General features: G+C 36.9%; 1 protein-coding gene across 1 annotated transcript in view; it reads right to left on the reverse strand.

Annotated features, from left to right (window-relative positions):
• Window positions 1-17,746, reverse strand: part of tanc2a (tetratricopeptide repeat, ankyrin repeat and coiled-coil containing 2a) — a 180,278-nt gene that overhangs the window by 80,800 nt on the left and 81,732 nt on the right. Inside the window, exon 3 of the mRNA XM_067412541.1 lies at window positions 14,272-14,369. Coding sequence (XP_067268642.1) covers window positions 14,272-14,335 — 64 coding nt within the window. The 5' untranslated portion in view covers window positions 14,336-14,369. The remainder of the gene's footprint in view (window positions 1-14,271; window positions 14,370-17,746) is intronic.

Consider the following 17,746-nt stretch of genomic DNA (forward strand, 5'->3'; position numbering starts at 1 on the left):
CGCGGTCCAGTTTAACCAGGAACTAAACCGTAAGCATTTTAATTCAGCGAATGTGCCAAACACGACACCTTTTAAGCTGTTTTTAGCAGTGTTGGGCAAGATAGTGAAGATATGTGAAGCTAGCTAATCTACAAACTTCTAGAAAAATGAGATAAGCCAAGTTTAAAAAATACCCTTTAAAGGAACACTCCACAGTTTCTAGAAAAATGACTTATTCAACTACTTTCCTACATTTAGATATGTGGGCAAATGCATTTGTCTAAGTGCATGCCTTGTTTTAGTTTGGCAGGGTCGCCGCTAGCTTAGCTTAGCATAACGAATGGAATCATATGCTTACTATATATAGTAGGAAGTAATGTATGCAGAAAAATAGCGACTAAAGGCCAAGATATACTAATGGCAAAGTTATTTTTTGTTCTTCGCTTAGGGGTAAGACGAAGTTCGAAATATATGACCAGCGATACGTGAACTACCAGTGCCGCCCACACTGCTGAGAGCAGCGTTTAGATGAATATGTAAATATGCGCTGCATGCTTTCCTCTCAATAACCAAATAAACAGAATAAACTGAGAACACAGAAAGCATTTTTTTAAACAAAGCAGGTGTTTACCAGCCATAGCAAACTTTTCCAGAAAGTTAGCTTTGGCAAGCCGTTTCGAACTCCCCAAACAAACTACTCCAAATGAACTTTGTTTAGAAATGAAACCATTTAAGTTCGTTCTTTAATTTTGCTTGGCGTATATCAGAGAATTGCTACAGAGAAGTGTAATTAAATTGACTTTGCTAGTGATGCAACTGTCCACCAAATAATGCACGCGTGTTACTTCTAACAATGCAGTATAGTCCTTCCAAAGTATTCTGTATCCTCTACAGCACTCAGAAAAGAAAAGATTGGGAAATTATGTTTAATACAGAATAGGTGCGGTGTTCACCTGATTACTAGCCAATAAGCGCACCCCTCAAAGTGTTCTGAGCTATCCCAATCACCAAGCCCTGGCTTATGTCCCACGCTTGGAAACATCCACCACACCGTATTTTCGCGAATTTCCCTGGAGGACTCAGAAGAGTGCTTCAACCCAGTAGAGAATGAATTTGCACATCTCTCACCCACAAAGGAAGAGACGAGGCACAAGAGACGTCTTTCAAACGCGCACAGAGAAATGGAGATTACAGATCCAGGCATATAAGCAAACACACACACACACACACACACACACACACACACACATACACTTTCTCGCTTTGCTGACACCGCTGAGTGGGCGAGGAATACTGATAGGGAGGGATCATGTAGGTGACTACGTGATTGTGTGTGTGTGTGTCGGTTTGCCCACAGTAGTGTAGGTGTTAAAATTTCAGTGATCAAGTGACTAAATGTGCTAGCATATCCGTGCCAGATTTGGCTCTGATTTCCCATCAGTATTCTTCTTTCTGCTGTTATAAAGCTCATTAGGCTCATTTGGTAATCAATTAACAAAGATCGCCACAGAAATCATACTCACGTGCCGTCAAAGAAGCTACAAAGGTGAAAAAGTCAAACACCTCAGTGAGACTCTTGTGAGATGACAGATGGGCACGCTGCCACCAGCGTATCTGCTACCCGTTGCTTTTAAGGACCCAAGACAGCATGAAGTCAAGTCCTACAGGCTCTTCAAATTAGTCAAAATCTCGCCCGAATCTATTGGGGTATTTCCTTTCAGTTTATCAGGAGTCTGTTGCTAAAGATCGCCTATCCCAGACGAGACCCCAAAATCTGTCAGCACGACCCAAAAATCTCAGGACCTTGTAGCTCACCTCTGTGGGTTCAAAGAATACACATCCCAACAGTGTCAAATCAAGATGCATGGTAAATAACTGAAGAAATTGGAGTCCAGGTTAATGAAAAAAGAACAGATAAAAGAAAATGATGAAAAAGTCCGGAAAAATGGTTAGACGAGTGATGCTGAGAAGAGAGAGAGAGTTATCTGCAGTCTTGAGGGCGACTGCCAGGTACCGGCGCATGCGCCAAGATCATGCATCCCCCCCGATACACACACACACACACACACACACACACACACACACACACGTTCACTCATCAGCGAGGCGGACAGACGCACCCTCCTCCTCCTCTTTTCTCTTTTTCTCCCACTCGATAGCAGCTATTCAGCTGTATCTCTCAAACTTTTTCTCTCTGTTCAGATTCTCTTAACCTCTCTTGTGTGTTCTGCCTGTTGTGGTGAAAAGAGTCTCTACACTTTTTTTTGCGTTCTTGTACAGAACACAATGGCTTTGATCATACAGACAGCAAAATTCAGTTGGTTTTTTTGAATATCTGTATCAAATATTTGAATTTATCATGTTCAGAGTCTGAACAGCAAAAAATAAGAAAATGAAAAAACCCACATCCATTTGAACAAACTCATTGTTTAGTTTGGTTTTAGAATTTTTTTTTTTACATTTGAGAGGTGACAAAATGTGTGCATGATAAGTGAATAATACAATAGAATGAATAAGATAATATAATATAAAACATCTTTGCCAGAACTGAAAAGGCCAGAAAATAGATTCAGCTGAGGTATTTATTCCGTCTGCTGTTCTTCTGAGTGGACAGAAGTGTTGCAGTCACTGCACCACTGATAAGAACAAAGTGCTTAACTACAGTGTGTGTACAGCATGTCTGCGTTTGAGTGCATACTTAGCTATAATTTGAGCTGGAGCATATACATTTGTCCCCAGAAGTGAGCATAAATCTGACACTTCCTTATCAAACAAACCTGATTCAAATGATCAGTCGGTAAAGATTCCAGGGCTGTGTCCGAATTCACTATTCCCAACATTACTCCATTAATATAGTTCACTTGAGTGCACCAGAAGGGTTGCCGTTTTATTTCCATAATTTCTGCTTGCCGTTTAATAATCATTTAAAACGTAGCAAACTGGCAGCTCCAGTAATAATGTAAAGATTTACGTTGAACTCTCCCATGGAACTAGAATGTGTACCCCTTAATTAAACATTTTATACCTGTATGATATTATGCTGTATCAACATTGGACCAATGGTTTGTAAAATGAATGGATGGCTGGAGGATTCGACTGCAGGCACCATCGTCTGGTCAAACGCAGGGCTTCATTCGACATGTGGCTCACCTCTTAGTGCTTTGTGGGTATTTTCTAGCCATTGAGCGTACATCACTTGTACACTCCTTATTGTAGCTATACGGTGTATTGTGGGATTGAAAGAGTGCAGTTGATAATGTCTACTATGCTTTCAGACACCACTAAATGGCTGTCCCCTCAAAAAGTGCCCTATTTAAGGGTATATAAAAAAAAAAAAAAAAAAAAAAAAATATCACTCACTACTCCCTACATTAGTCCAATAATATATTTCACTTGAGTGAATGATGACGAGTGAGCAAATTCAGACACAGAGCAGAAGGGCTGCCACTAGAGCTGCGCAATATATCGAAATTACCGGAATATCGCATGTATCGCAATATGCATATCGCAATGGCACGCGATATCTGAATGATTTTAATAGGCTACTTCAACATTGTGAAAAAGTGTAAGTTTTAGGTCGAAGCTGCGTCGCATATAGCAGAGAAAAAACTGGGCACACAACTTTATTCATGTGACTTGCTTGATGTTAAAAAGAGTTAAAAAACAACAACTTGCAGTCTCGTGCTGTCTGACACAAACACACACACACACACACACACACACACACACACACACACACACACACACACACACACACACACACACACACACACACATCGCCTCTCTGAAAGCGCGTGATCCCTTCAGTTTAGTTTCGTGTCTGCATTACATTTGCAATTCAATTTTTTGTTTGTTTACATTGATGTTAAAATTATATAGTCAGATTTGTGACATTAATTTATGCTAAAACACTGCTGGTCACTTTCAGAAGTTGTAGCGACGTTTTCTTTTCCCAGAAAAAACGTGAAATGCATAAATGGTATTCTCAGTTTTTTTGTTTTTTTTTGTTTTTTGTTTTTAATGTAATTTAAATAGATTTGACACACTAATTGCAATATCGTATCGCTAATCGAATATCGCATTATTTAACAAGGTATCGCACATAGCATATTTCTTCAATATCGCACAGCCCTAGCGGCCACTATTATATAGTTTGTGCTTGCTGTTTAATATTTATTAAAAATACCAAACTGGCAGCTCCAGTTGTAAGGTGAAAAGATGTATATTGAACTCTGTCAAGGACACTATGTTTAAACTAATTAAAAAAAAAAAATAATTTACCTGTATAATATTATGCTAGCCATACTTGACCAGCAGTTTGGAAAATAAATGGATGATTCAGATGTGGGCAAATAAATATTTGCAGAAATATGACCATATTGCCTTCTCTGGCAAAATATTTTTGTCACCACAGCCACAATTGTGCTGAATGACCTATCATGATCTATAACTTTTATTTGTTCCCCTTTTTATTCAAAATATTTGCAAACTTTTTAACGATGTCAATTTTTTTTAACGATTTTCAAATATGTGTAAGTGAATGGGTTCTGTCATTAAAAAACCTTCTGTCATTCTGTCATTTAAAACCCTTTATAATGATAATTTTAGTTACACAATGTTAGTTTGTGTCGCAATTCAGAGAATCGGATCTGTCGGATTTACATCATGTAAATTTATCCACATCTCCCATAATACATAAAAATTAAGTGTCACCGGTGAACTGGGAGGAGAATTGAATAAACGATATACAGTGGGGCAAAAAAGTATTTAGTCAGCCACTAATTGTAATTGTTAAATGCTTTCTGGAAAACCATTGTTGTTATATCAAATCACCAAAACAAACCCCACACATACATAACCCAGGCAACGACTATCGCAGAATCTGTGTTATAGATCGAATATTATTGTTCAATGAAAAAATTACCCCTTCCATCACAAAAACACAAACCAACATATTACCAATTATGACAAGATTCGAGTTAATGCGATCACAAAAACACGAACCATTCTAATGACAACTCGATAGAACACGAGCACGATAGTCCAGCTAACGACATATTATAGACCAGATTAGGGTTATATAGATCATGAAAGAGGAAACAAACATGGATTAGTAGGAGTATAGTATCTTACTTGTCAGATACATTTTGTGAGCTGATGCTTGAAACAGCGATTTGGCGAAAACGGCGAAAATGGAGATTTAGATGCTCCATACAGTGTGGAAATGAACGGGTCTTTATCATCGCTAAAGTGAGTCAAAATACCAGTCGCAAATGGACTAACAAGTGAACCAGCAAATATTAGTTATTGGCTAATGTCCGTCATGTGTTTAGAATAATGACATGCACTGAGCACCCTCTTCTCACCTTCATTAGTAGACACGCCCCTTACCTGCTGATTGGCTACAAGATTGGAAAACGGTTATGAAATAACACTTTAAAAAGATTTTAAAAGGCCTGTATTTGTACACTTCAACTATAAAAGACAGAATGATGAAAAGAAATCCAGAAAATCACATTGTCTGATTTTTAAAGAATTTATTAGCAAATTATGGTGGAAAATAAGTATTTGGTCAATAACAAGAGTTAATCTCAATACTTCGTTATATATCGTTTATTGGCAATGACAGAGGTAACGTTTTCTGTAAGTCGCCACAAGGTTTTTGCACACTGTTGCTGGTAGCTTGGCCCCTTCTTCCATTATTGCACTGTAGATAATTATATAATTTGTATCTAATATAAACAAGACACGTAGTCAAATTAAAATGGAAAGAATTGTAACTGCCGCTTCCATTGACGTCAGTGTTTATTTAACAAACTATAAATGTATTTATTTGCTAGTACTTATGTGCATTTAAATGTCTGAAACCTAAAATAAACACTATATGGTTGAAAACACAGAATAGTGAAACTGTCTCTGGTTTGGGTCCAGCTGTTTGAATTCAAGTGGCACCGAAATGTACGTTCTGATTCGGTCTGGTTACATACCGGTTATATAGATACTGGTACCCATTTTGTTTTTTAGTACCCAACCCTATTGATTACTGCCGTGCATTTTGGGTTTGAAATGAGTGCACTCGATAACATCCACTACACTGTAAAAATAATTTAAAAAAATCAGACCACAATTGCAAATTTTCTAGTGACTGATCATATCTAAATTTTTCATTTGGCCAAGTTGAATTTCTGTGAATTGATGCAATTTAAAATCACAGAAATTCAATTTTGGCAACTAAATATTTTTAGATGGGATCAGTCACTAGAACATTTTTCAATTGGGGCCTGACTTTTTTTTTTTTTTTTTTTTACAGTGTACAAGTAACTGTCCCTTTAAATAGTGCCCTATTAAAGTGTATAGGGGGTGATTTCAGACACAGCCCAAGACCTGAATTGAATGGGACACATCAACTGTTAACTGTCGGTGTGCCTTAAGGAACAGGGTAAGGAAGCACTGAGTTAGTCTATTCATTATAAGCTGCATAAAAACAATACAAGTTCATGGTTTATCTCCAGTTAGATATAAACTAGTGTGTATTTGTTTACATTGTAGGGACCAAATGTTGAGATCCAGTCCACAATGTAAATGGATTTATAAACATACTAAATTAATTATTTTTTTGTTGTGTGTGTGTGTGTGTGTGTGGGTGTGTGTGTATTATACTTTCTAGGTCAGAGTGTCAACATAAACTACATGACCAAAAGTATTTACACCCCCTTCTAATTAGCAGGTTTAACTATTCCAGTAATTTCCGTAAAAATCTTTCATACCCAGCCACACACACACAAGCAAACCTGTACATACATGCACAAACAAGTCACTACAATCATTCAAATATGCACAATGGTTTTACTGTGAAAGCTGTTTGTCCTGTAATTTAAAGATTTAAGTATATATAGATCCAGCAAAGAGTCAATGGCCTTGAAAAGACATACCTAAATGATTTTATAATGAAACTTGATGCAACTGAAACAAATACCACCTCTGCATAATTAGCTCGATTTCTGGATCTATGTAGGAATCTCCAGCTCAAACATGTGCGCCTAATTCAAGGGTGTAAAACATGAAAGAAAGCATGAGATAAGAATGTCAAAGAGGCCCATCACCCCAAAGAACTGAATGCATTTCTTTTTTCCCAATACTTCCTTTGAAATCAAGAATAGTCTTATCTGTGGGGAACTCCCTAAAATAAAGATGCACACTACCATGAGAACATGTTCTTCTGGAGGGGCTGGAGTCACTGAAGGATGAGGAGCAATCATTGACCCTCCAGCAAAGTCCAGATAAGATCGATGAACCTCTTTATGAGAAGGCCAGCAAACAGGTAGCCAAAGTATAGCCAAATCTGGCAGCGCAGGGACATTCCTGAAGGTTCATTCTGGACTATTTCAGTAGGGCCATGTGCTTCATGTATCTGCCAGAATATAACAATGAAACTGGATTATTAGATTAATAGGAGACCATAAAGAGCTGATTAAGAGCTGCAGTCTGTTGCTTATCGGATTGGAAGTATGCTAAAGAGATCGAAACACATCTACCCACGAGCTGCATTGTTCCTTTCAAATCCCAACTATCCAAAAGACAATACATGAAGACATGTGGGACATGCTCTAAAATTCTCTTTCTTTGGCACACCAGTATAGGGATATGAAGGGTTCTGGTCTTGAGGGTGATAGAGTTTAAAGAGCTGTTAATGAAATAACAATATCCATAAATAACTATACAAGCTGAATATGAGAACAGGAAAAGTGCAGACCAACATAGTATCGCCACAGAGAAACAACACTGTTGGTATCCCTTTAAGAATATATATATATATATTTTTTTTTAAATTGATGGACAATAAAAACATTGAACAATCAGAATCCAAGTGCTCAAGCATGAAAAGCAGCAGGAGACTGCAGCGAGTGCTTTTAAGAGAAAAAACATCATCACATTATTACAACATTATCACGCGCTAATATAAACTGTGTTCCAAATTATAATGCCAGTGACATATCAGTACAATAAACATTCATATTTTAGTTTTTTCAAAGAAAGTGTGTTTTATTTCTCCATATCTTTTTGGATGTCTGGTATCAACCTCAGACAAGTTTGTTAAATAGTTTTCCAGGCCTAGTAAATGGAAATCCTATTAAAGAGGTTGCTCCACATTATTAAGCAAGTCACAGCTGTCGTGCAATACGGGGAGGAAGAAACACAGTGTTGTTGTCGTTATAGTTATTGTTCTTGGTGTGAATCATTGGATTTAACACTTAAAAACCAACAATTTCAATGTTCTAATTTCAATCAAACTGCTGGATTCAATACTTCTCTTAGGAGGAGGACTGGTCTTACAAGTCCTCCACATTAATAGACCAGATCTGGCACACAGTTTACCATGGGTTGGGCAGAAGGCCAGTTTCTGTCAGCAAGAATGGACATTGACATTGGTCTAGGCGCAGAACTACAGCAAGGTGGTAAGAAAAGATAATGAGAGGTAATTTGACCAAAATAAGGGACATCCATTACTAGATTATAGAGAAGAGACTGAAGATGTTCAAATCCTTGAAATCTAACAGCTACAAAAAGTCAACAGCTTTTCAATGGGGGTTCCATTCTCTAAAGTTTGTTAACTGGTTTGCTAAACCTGACTAGATTTCATAAACACAGCCTGGTGAAAAGCCTGCAAAGGTTGGCCTATTGACAGAAATGAGAGAGGGAGGGGAGATGTGAGGGAGGATTTTACAGCCGAGACTTTTTACTGCGCCGAGTCAAAGTACTCTCAGAAGTGCTATTCCGCCATACATTATAGTTCTCCTTTTTAATCCGCTTAAAACGGGTTTTCTAACCAAGATTTACAGTGGCAACTCAGAGCTTATCAGTAACATTTAAGTATGAAATTGAATGAATAAATGTAGGCTAAAATTAAAACTACAGACTTCAATATACAATATACTGATTAAAAGCAACTGTATTATTACTTTATTTAAGAGCAGTGAATGATTTTCTCTTTGTCTTTTGTTGTTTTATTAACATCATTTTAGAGGTGAACTGTCCCTTTAAGGACAAGTGTTCACAATCACTGCTCTGCTAAGACCTGCTTGCATCTCATTTACAGACACATCCGATTTTACTTTCACTTTAGACATAACCGACTATGTTTATATGTTAACCTTGTGTGTATTTGACAGTATTAGTGCATTATATATATATATATATATATATAATATATATATATATATATATATATATATATATATATATATATATATATATATATATATATATATATATACATACATACACATATATATATACATACATACACATATATATATACATACATACACATATATATATACATACACATACACACTTTTATCACACAATATCCAAGCATACCAATACCAGCATTCACAAGTATTTGTATAAAGTTTCCGTCATATAAATAATTACACCAATCAAATCAACCATAACCCTATCTGTCAAAATCTGCCAGAACAATTACATGCTAGAGGCAAAATATCACCTGTGGTTCTTCTGCAGGTTTGCATCACATTCAAACCACACAGGGCTCATGGGTCATTGCTGCTGGCAGCTGTTTGAGAATGTTAGGATTCTGCTCACGATGTTTGAGGGGTCCAGAGGCTAACCATCAATCGCCCTGTGACATGTGTTTTTTCTCCACTGTGGAGCTCGGTTCCTCTGCTGTGCTCTGTAAGTTGCTGGCTGTGCAGATCTAATTTATGGCAAATATATTCAGCCGAGAGAGCTGCATTTGCATCTAGCTGAATACTAACAGAAAAAAAGGCAGGAAGGAATGAAAAAAAATGACACCAGTGACTTCATAGGCACTCCACATATGTAGCACTGCAGGATATGAAGAGACATGCAGAGTGAAAAGAGTTATTACTGTATTACAAAACCTTGTGGAAATCCTCCAGTCTGAAGACGAGATCAAAGACTAGTACAACAATACAGCTGTGATACAAAACAGACATGCCCACAGGACTCGCAACAACAGGACAAATCTTCTGCATTGATTGAGAATTGGTGTCTAGGCACGTAATGAATTTAAAGGGAAGAACTGGGCTTGGAGCAAATCCAAATCCCAAGTCTACGGCACCCGGTTCATTCCTTTCGGGTAATCAAATATAAGAACGGCCACTCTGGTGTGAGGAACACATTTTTAATTCAAACACAAGAGCCTGAACAGCTGATTTGAAAACATTTGATAATGATTTATATACAAGGAAAAATATTATAATACCTTCAAGAACCACTGTAAACCCCAACGTCGTCTTAACTTAAACAAATCAAGCAATCTTGACTAAATATTACTAGTTTAGTCCATAAACCCAAAAATATAAGTTAGTATAACTTAGCAACCTCCAAAATACATAAACTTAAGATTTCAAGTTGTATGAACTCAAAATCATAAATAATTAAAATAGCTCACTCTGGTCGTGCTTTGATTGTGATTGGCCATGCCAGGAGTTCTGTCTGGCAACAAGAGAACTAATTCACTGATTGGAGGACATTTAAAATAGGCGGTCCTTTTCGCCTCGGCTGTTTCTTGTTGCTGATTCAAATTAAGATGGAGACTTTTTCCATTGTGTGCAATCTTTAAATTCAGTAAGTAAAAATTGGTAAGATACTAAACATAACTAACCAGATCGATTTTATTTCTGTTTTAATGAAAATAATAGTTTCGTTAGAAGTCACCATGATGGAGATCAGTGTTGAATTTAGTTGGGCTCTTGACCCTTGACTGTGTAATATTAGTGTTTCTCTGGCTGCTTTGTGTTTGTGAGACACATTTGTTAAGGAACAAAAAGTATAAAGTATAAACAAATATAATCAAGTAATATAGTTTATTCATTGATGATGATATCATCATCATGTATTGGCAAAATCCCTGATCTCATGCAGAGTCAATGCTCTGGTTGTCGAAGCAGTTATTAATCGTTTTGAAATATTATTATTAATAATAATAATAATAGCCATGAGATCCTTCACTGTTGTGGCAATTGAAGTATTTTTTTTTTTATGTGCACAATTTTTTTTTAATTTTTTTTTTTTAAATCTACAGTATTCGTTAGACACACACAGACATCTAGCCTAGAAATCTAGACGCACCCTAGCGGCAGCAAATCTAATCTGCCATGAGTATCTTCTAGCAACTCTCAATACACGTCTGAGCTGTAAAAAACAAACTCTGGATGGGCCAATCACATCGTGTATAGAGTCGATGGGCGGGGCTTAACATAACGGCACTTGCGTCCTGTATTCAAATAATTGTTTTAGTGAATCAGTTCGATGAAAACTATATGAACGAACAGTTCAACTAAAACAAACCACAGTAATTGCATTCAGACTTTCTAACAAGACAAAGTTCAGTGAAGTGTTATCAATCTTAGAACCATCAACTTGATTCATAATGCTGCAGCTTATGCTTGTCAAACATTAAAGATTATAACTTAAATATAATTTGCTAAATGAGGCCCTCAATGCAGCTTCTATAGTTTCTAATTCTATGTAGTACTGTCATTTTTATTCAATGGGGCCGTTCAAATGTACATTTCTCTAAACCTGTGACAGTAATGACACCTTAAAGTGCACTGGAGCAAAACTAAATTGGCCCCTTTAAGCTTGTAGGGGGAGCTGGAGTCCTTAAAGAGAAAATGACTTCAGACGTCAGGGAAGTATACCATGAATTTCAACCACAGTCAGAGGGCACAGACTAAAGATAGGAGGTCTTTCTGGGAAGTGTGAGGTACCTTTGATACACATCTCACACTGAGGTGAATGGCTGGTCTGTTGGGTGAGTCAGACTTGCCACTTGTTTGACTAAACCTTTACAGGAGATTCAGTAAAGTATCTGTGCGTTTCAGTGGATGTACAGGTGGTGCGGTAAACAAAAGTTTGCAGTCGTGGACATCCTTGCAGTCGCAGAGCCACACTTCAGTGAAAATCAAAGAGCAAACACAGCACACAGGAAAGCATACAGACAAACAAACACACCCTCCTCATCCATCACACACAGTACAACTGTGTTGCTCAGCTCTACCAACCTGAAACTTCTCTGCAACCGCAGTCCCACTCTGGCATATCGAAGCTCTTAGGCTTGTTTCACACAACACACACACAAGCAGCATGCAGGCGAAGCGGCAGCGTGATGGCAAAAGCATCACACTGACAGGGTTTCTTCTGTGTAACATTAATTTCAGGGTCACTACGTCGAGTGTGGATTTTATTATTCTCCTTAAATTATAACACGTTTATCAGAGGCTGGCCATTGACAGCTAATAAAAACTTGATCGTTTTGAAAATGAATTTATATATGGAGTGAGAACATTTTCAAACACAACATTACTGTGAGAATTACATTTTACCAAATAAATCTATATAGAATGAATCCCAAACCTCAAAGAGTACAGATAAATTGATAAAAAAAAAAATATTTATTTATTTCCCAGTTACCATATCTAATTATTTTTCAAACAAGATGCATTTGCTTGAGCAGAAACGCTGCATATTAAGATATATTTTAAAGAGATGTAAACTACAGTTAAACAAAATTTGGGTTAGTAGGACTTTTTAAAGTTTGTGTAAGTCACTTATGCTCAGCAAGACTTTTATTTAATAAAAGTGAAAATAGTAATCAAGAAATATTAGTACAAATTAAAATAACTATATTTGTAATGCAATTTATTCTTGACTTTAGTCTTTACTTTCATTTTCAAATACATTTCATGCAGCTTAGCTGAATAATATCACACACAGTATATATATATCTTACAGTGCCAGTGCAGTACAACAAAGTGTTGTATTCAAGATACAGCGCCACACTGCTTACACAATAACATGTGAATGCTGTAACATGTTAATATGAGTGTTCTCAGGTGCGTAACAGGCCTGGCGAAAAAGACGAAGGTAGTCTACAGACAGCAAGGGGTGGGGGCTGGGTACACACATTCTTGTTCAACTCTGCTAGACGACAAAATATGCAGCAGTGACCTGCAAGTGTGTGCTCATTCATTAAGCAACACCATTTATTACCGTTCATCATTTCAATTTCATCTGGCTCGGTTCACCTGCGGAAACCTAATTTCACTCCAACAGTTGCATCTGACTACTGTAATCTACTCAACACAAGGCTGAAAGCTGTCAAAGAGAGCTAAAATACACACAAATACAAAAACACAAAATCCCCACACTCAAAAATGCTAGAGCTGTGCCACCTTTTCCATGGTTGTCTACACTCTACAGCGTAAAAATAATAAACTTGACAACGTTGATCAACGTTATGTTCAGATTTTATTTAGCTGCACATTCATATTTTCATATTTCAGCTAAAAATATTTAATATTCAGAATATTTGAACATTTTATCCCACAGCTAGCATTTTGGCAAGAGTGCTTTGTTTAATTATTTATTTTTAGCTACATAATTTGCATGACTTTATACATTAGCGACTGACTAATGCGTATTTTATTATTTTTACACTTGAAAAAAAAAGGTAGGCCTACATTTACTTTGATATATTATTTATGTAGAAAAAATGCATCTTTTTAATTACTTACATAAGACATCAAATAGCACCCTAAACACTCACGGTTTTCCAACAAGTCGGCACTGTCAAGAAGTATGGAGCGGAGCTCGCTTCAGGGAGGGCTAGGTGCGTATCGAGCACAAAGAGGGGCACTCACCCTTCTGAAACCTAAAATGACAAATGGGACGCCCCATGTAAGAGCATATGAAGAGTGCCCTTTGAGACAGGGCCAGAGCATACATACTGACACATCTTACCCCACTTTCTCCAACCAGATGTCTGGTAGATCTTTCTGACACTGACTGCACGACAAAAGTTGAACTACTTTTAACTTGACATGCCATTTAAAAAAAAAACAATTACCACTCGCGCTACTCCAAAGTGACTTAAAATAGAATACAATAGGTACTGTCATTTGGATTTGTGCTAAATAAGCAAAGTAGGCAACTATGCTTATTTGTATAGTGCTTTTCCCACACGGGTAGTTATAGTGTTTATAATGTTTGCAAAATTCGAGCTGTTTCTTGATGCAATTTTGACCCAGTCCCAGTTGGACTCTCAGAATTTTTCTGGAAAAATACTATAGCCATCTGACCGATATGATGGACAGACAATTAAAGAATAGCACAGCTCTAACAAGAACACGTATACAAACTCTTACATGGTTACATTTCTTCTTCACATGACACTTAAGGCACATCCTGGGGTCTGGTTGTAGGGAAGCTTTTGACTTTAAAAAGACGACTAACTCAACCTACCACTGTTTCGATTCTTGCGGTTGGATTTGCCGCCAAGCAGCATCTTCAGACTGTTCCTGAACATGACTGCGCAGTTCTTGACCGGGCTATAGAGAAATCTGCAGAGAGAGGGGAAAAATACAGCACTGTGAGAAACATAAGCAAAAAAACCTGAATGAACTAATGAACACTGCGTACCTGCCTAATGATAATACAATAAAAAAAAAAAAAAAACATTTTAGAGACCATTTCTACAACTAATGAAAAAGATTCAGTATAAACACTGAGCTACAAACAGTTGCCACACTGTAAAAAAAAAAAAAGGTTGGTTTTTGTTGGTTTAACTTAAAGTAAGTAACCTGGTTGCCTTAAAATTTTGAGTTTATTGAAATTAAAAAATTGAGTTGATACAATGAAGGAAAATTGTTTAATAAATAGAAACTCAAAATATTATTGTATCTGAACCACATAAAAAAATGATAAATCATGAAAATAGCACTATTTGGCATGTTTCACTACGTCATCAGAAATAAAACACACACAATTACCCAATATGCTTACAAAATCTTTTAATAATATTTTAATAAAGGCTGTCGAATCTAAAAAAAAAAAATTGTATCAACACAAAATTTTAATTTCAATGAACTCAAAATTTTAAGGCAACCAGGTAACTTTTTTCTAAATCATTTTTTACAATGCACTGTTAAACCTCTTAAAAAAAGATTTGTAACAACACCCACAAATCACTTTCTAGCTCCTTTGCCCATCAACACTGATTCCCAAAACATGTGATCTCTTTAAAAATGCAGCTCGACTGGTGATGTTCGCTGCACATCGGCTCTGAAGTCTAGACAAAGAGTTATTGAGGGGATTTTTAGAAGCCTGTGATTATGTTTCAGGTACACAGAGCCTTCAGCCTGCTTGAACACTGCAGCTGATAATGAGTTTCATTCGTGGGATTCGTCATTCTTCACTGGATTATTTTAGGTCTCACTCAACACCCACGTTGTGGAGGGATCACACCCTGATGCCGCTAATTACTGCTTCATGTATGAGCTAAGTGTGTGCCTGTGTGTGTGTAAGAGCACAATACAGAGACACTTTGTTCTGCTGCTGAAGGTGATGATGGTAGTGGATTTTAATGAAATGACTTTTATTGGTGGGTCTTGGTAGGCAGCTGAGTTCACATGTATGAAGAAAGCATGTGTGTTAGAGCAGTGTTTCCCAACCTTTTTTCAGTCACGGCACCCTTCGAAAATTTTCAAAATTTTGTGGAACCCCCTTGCATACGTTACACTAGAGGTGTAATGGTACAGATTGCTTACGGGTCAGTTTGTATAACGTTTTAGGTTCACGGTTTCAGTACAGTTCGGTATTTGCTATGTTCAGAGAATAAAGGACTAATAAAAATAAAGAAAATAAGAACAAATAACTTAAATACAAGCAATAAAAAAACTGATAAAATGAACAATGCTTTTCATGTTTTTCAGGTAGGTCTAACATTCGTTTTTAGGTAGAGAAATTGAATAAATAATCAAATGTAAAATAACTGCATATTTAACTGTTTAAATTAAAGATTAATCCTTATTAAACTTACACAAGCTATTCAATCAAAAGCAGTGAGTGATGTTCTTATCTTTTGCTTGACATTAAAAAGAGTAAAGGTTGCTGCCCCTTTAAGATAATATAGGGATATGCGTCGTCTTTCTCGACTGTATAAAGTTCTCTTAAGGCATATATTCAGACTATGTCTGCTTGGATACTCATCAAGATGGACATGTTGACATACTTTTTGTGTGAATTTGTCCTTTCAAGCGCAAGACCTGAAAGCGTGCGCGCGCTCTCATTCGCGTCTTCTGGTGATGACGGCGAAATGACTGGTCATACGGCAGCACTCGCATGCATTGAACACAGTTTACAAAGAGAAACCGTTTTGCCGTTTTTCTTTTATTATCGCTGTTGCAGGCCTATAACTGAGGAGCCAGCACGTGTATCCATCGACAGAAACATACATTAAAGCATGTTTTTCAAGTTACAACCCATATTAAAGATGCGTCATCATCAGATGCAAGATGAACCGCGGTGCAAGTGCGTACTGGCAACTTTTACACGGCACCCCGCTCACGTCTGGTGCCACAACACCGTTGTTGGGAAACGCTGTGTTAGAGAATATAATTAATATAATATAATATAACATAATATATCATATAATAGACATCTAGAGAAGCAGACAGACAGACAGACAGATAGACACTTTGAATCCCCTGCACTGTATGTATGCCATGCACTGGGTTTCTTCATGGCATAGTTTTACAGTATTAATCTGGGCCTCCACACCATCAGAAGTGATCTTTGCTGAGGTCACACAAATGAGAAACACATGCCCTAGTGGGGGATAGTATGTATGTGAACACAAATGCATTTCAAAACAGTATCAGCTGGCAGATAGCCTTCTTTTTTTTTGTAGCACTCGATGCACCCATTTTCTGAGCCAGCATTGGTAAATGTTTACTACCAATATGCTGGGGCCACATTTGGCAGGAAATGCGTAAAAGTGACTCGGTTTGTGGGGGTGGGGGTGTCACAAATATTTCAATAGTAGTAAAGATAATGTCAAATTCTATGTTTTAAGCAATGTGGTAACTTTGTCTGAGCTTAATCTGCATAGAAGCTACTTCATGTCCTGCCGCCCCCTCTCACTTCTGCTGTCTGGTCATGAATATAAGTCTCTTCACCTGTTAGAAGCCAAGCGTGAAGGAGGAACAAAAATGTTAAATGTTAACGCTATACAACAGAGGTCAAGCTAATCTAGTCAAAGAAATGCAAAAATAAAATGCAACCAATAGCACCAAGCTCCCCCTCCCAAAAAAGAAAAAGAAAAAATTGTCTCTCCCCCCCAAAAAAGTCACTTTATCTGAGATTCAAGACCTCTTCCACTTTATTCAACAGTACTGCCACTAGAGCAGCTAAGCACTCTCAAAGAGTGAGCTCACAGTTAAATGCAGATTTATTTATTACATAATGTGCTTGAGGGGTGTAAAAAAGGGCACCAGATGAGAACCCTTCAAGTTTAAAGAGTCAGTTTAAACACTGCTATCTATCCTAAATGGCACACAAGATCTGAATTAATATTTCCCAAATCAAAGTAGATTGAAAATAAGTGTGTGCTATTATGACACAATTTTAAGACAAGGTAGAATATCCTAATAACATTACTGCGAACTCCAAAGTTTGTACTAGGCCTACAGCAGCAACGTACCTACTTTTAGTGGATAATGTGCATAAGTCAGTTGGGACACACCTATCATTTTAGAAATCATCGGTGCATAAACAACTAACTACTTATTTAATTTATTTATTTATATAAAATAAAAATATTAAAAAATACATGCACTATACATACAGTACAGAACATACATATATAAGTTTTACACACACACACACACACATATTTATATAAAGATTTTTAAATATTTAGATTTTTCTTTTTGATTTA

This window comes from Pseudorasbora parva, chromosome 2, assembly GCF_024679245.1.
Source record: "Pseudorasbora parva isolate DD20220531a chromosome 2, ASM2467924v1, whole genome shotgun sequence".
Taxonomy (NCBI): Eukaryota; Metazoa; Chordata; class Actinopteri; order Cypriniformes; family Gobionidae; genus Pseudorasbora; species Pseudorasbora parva.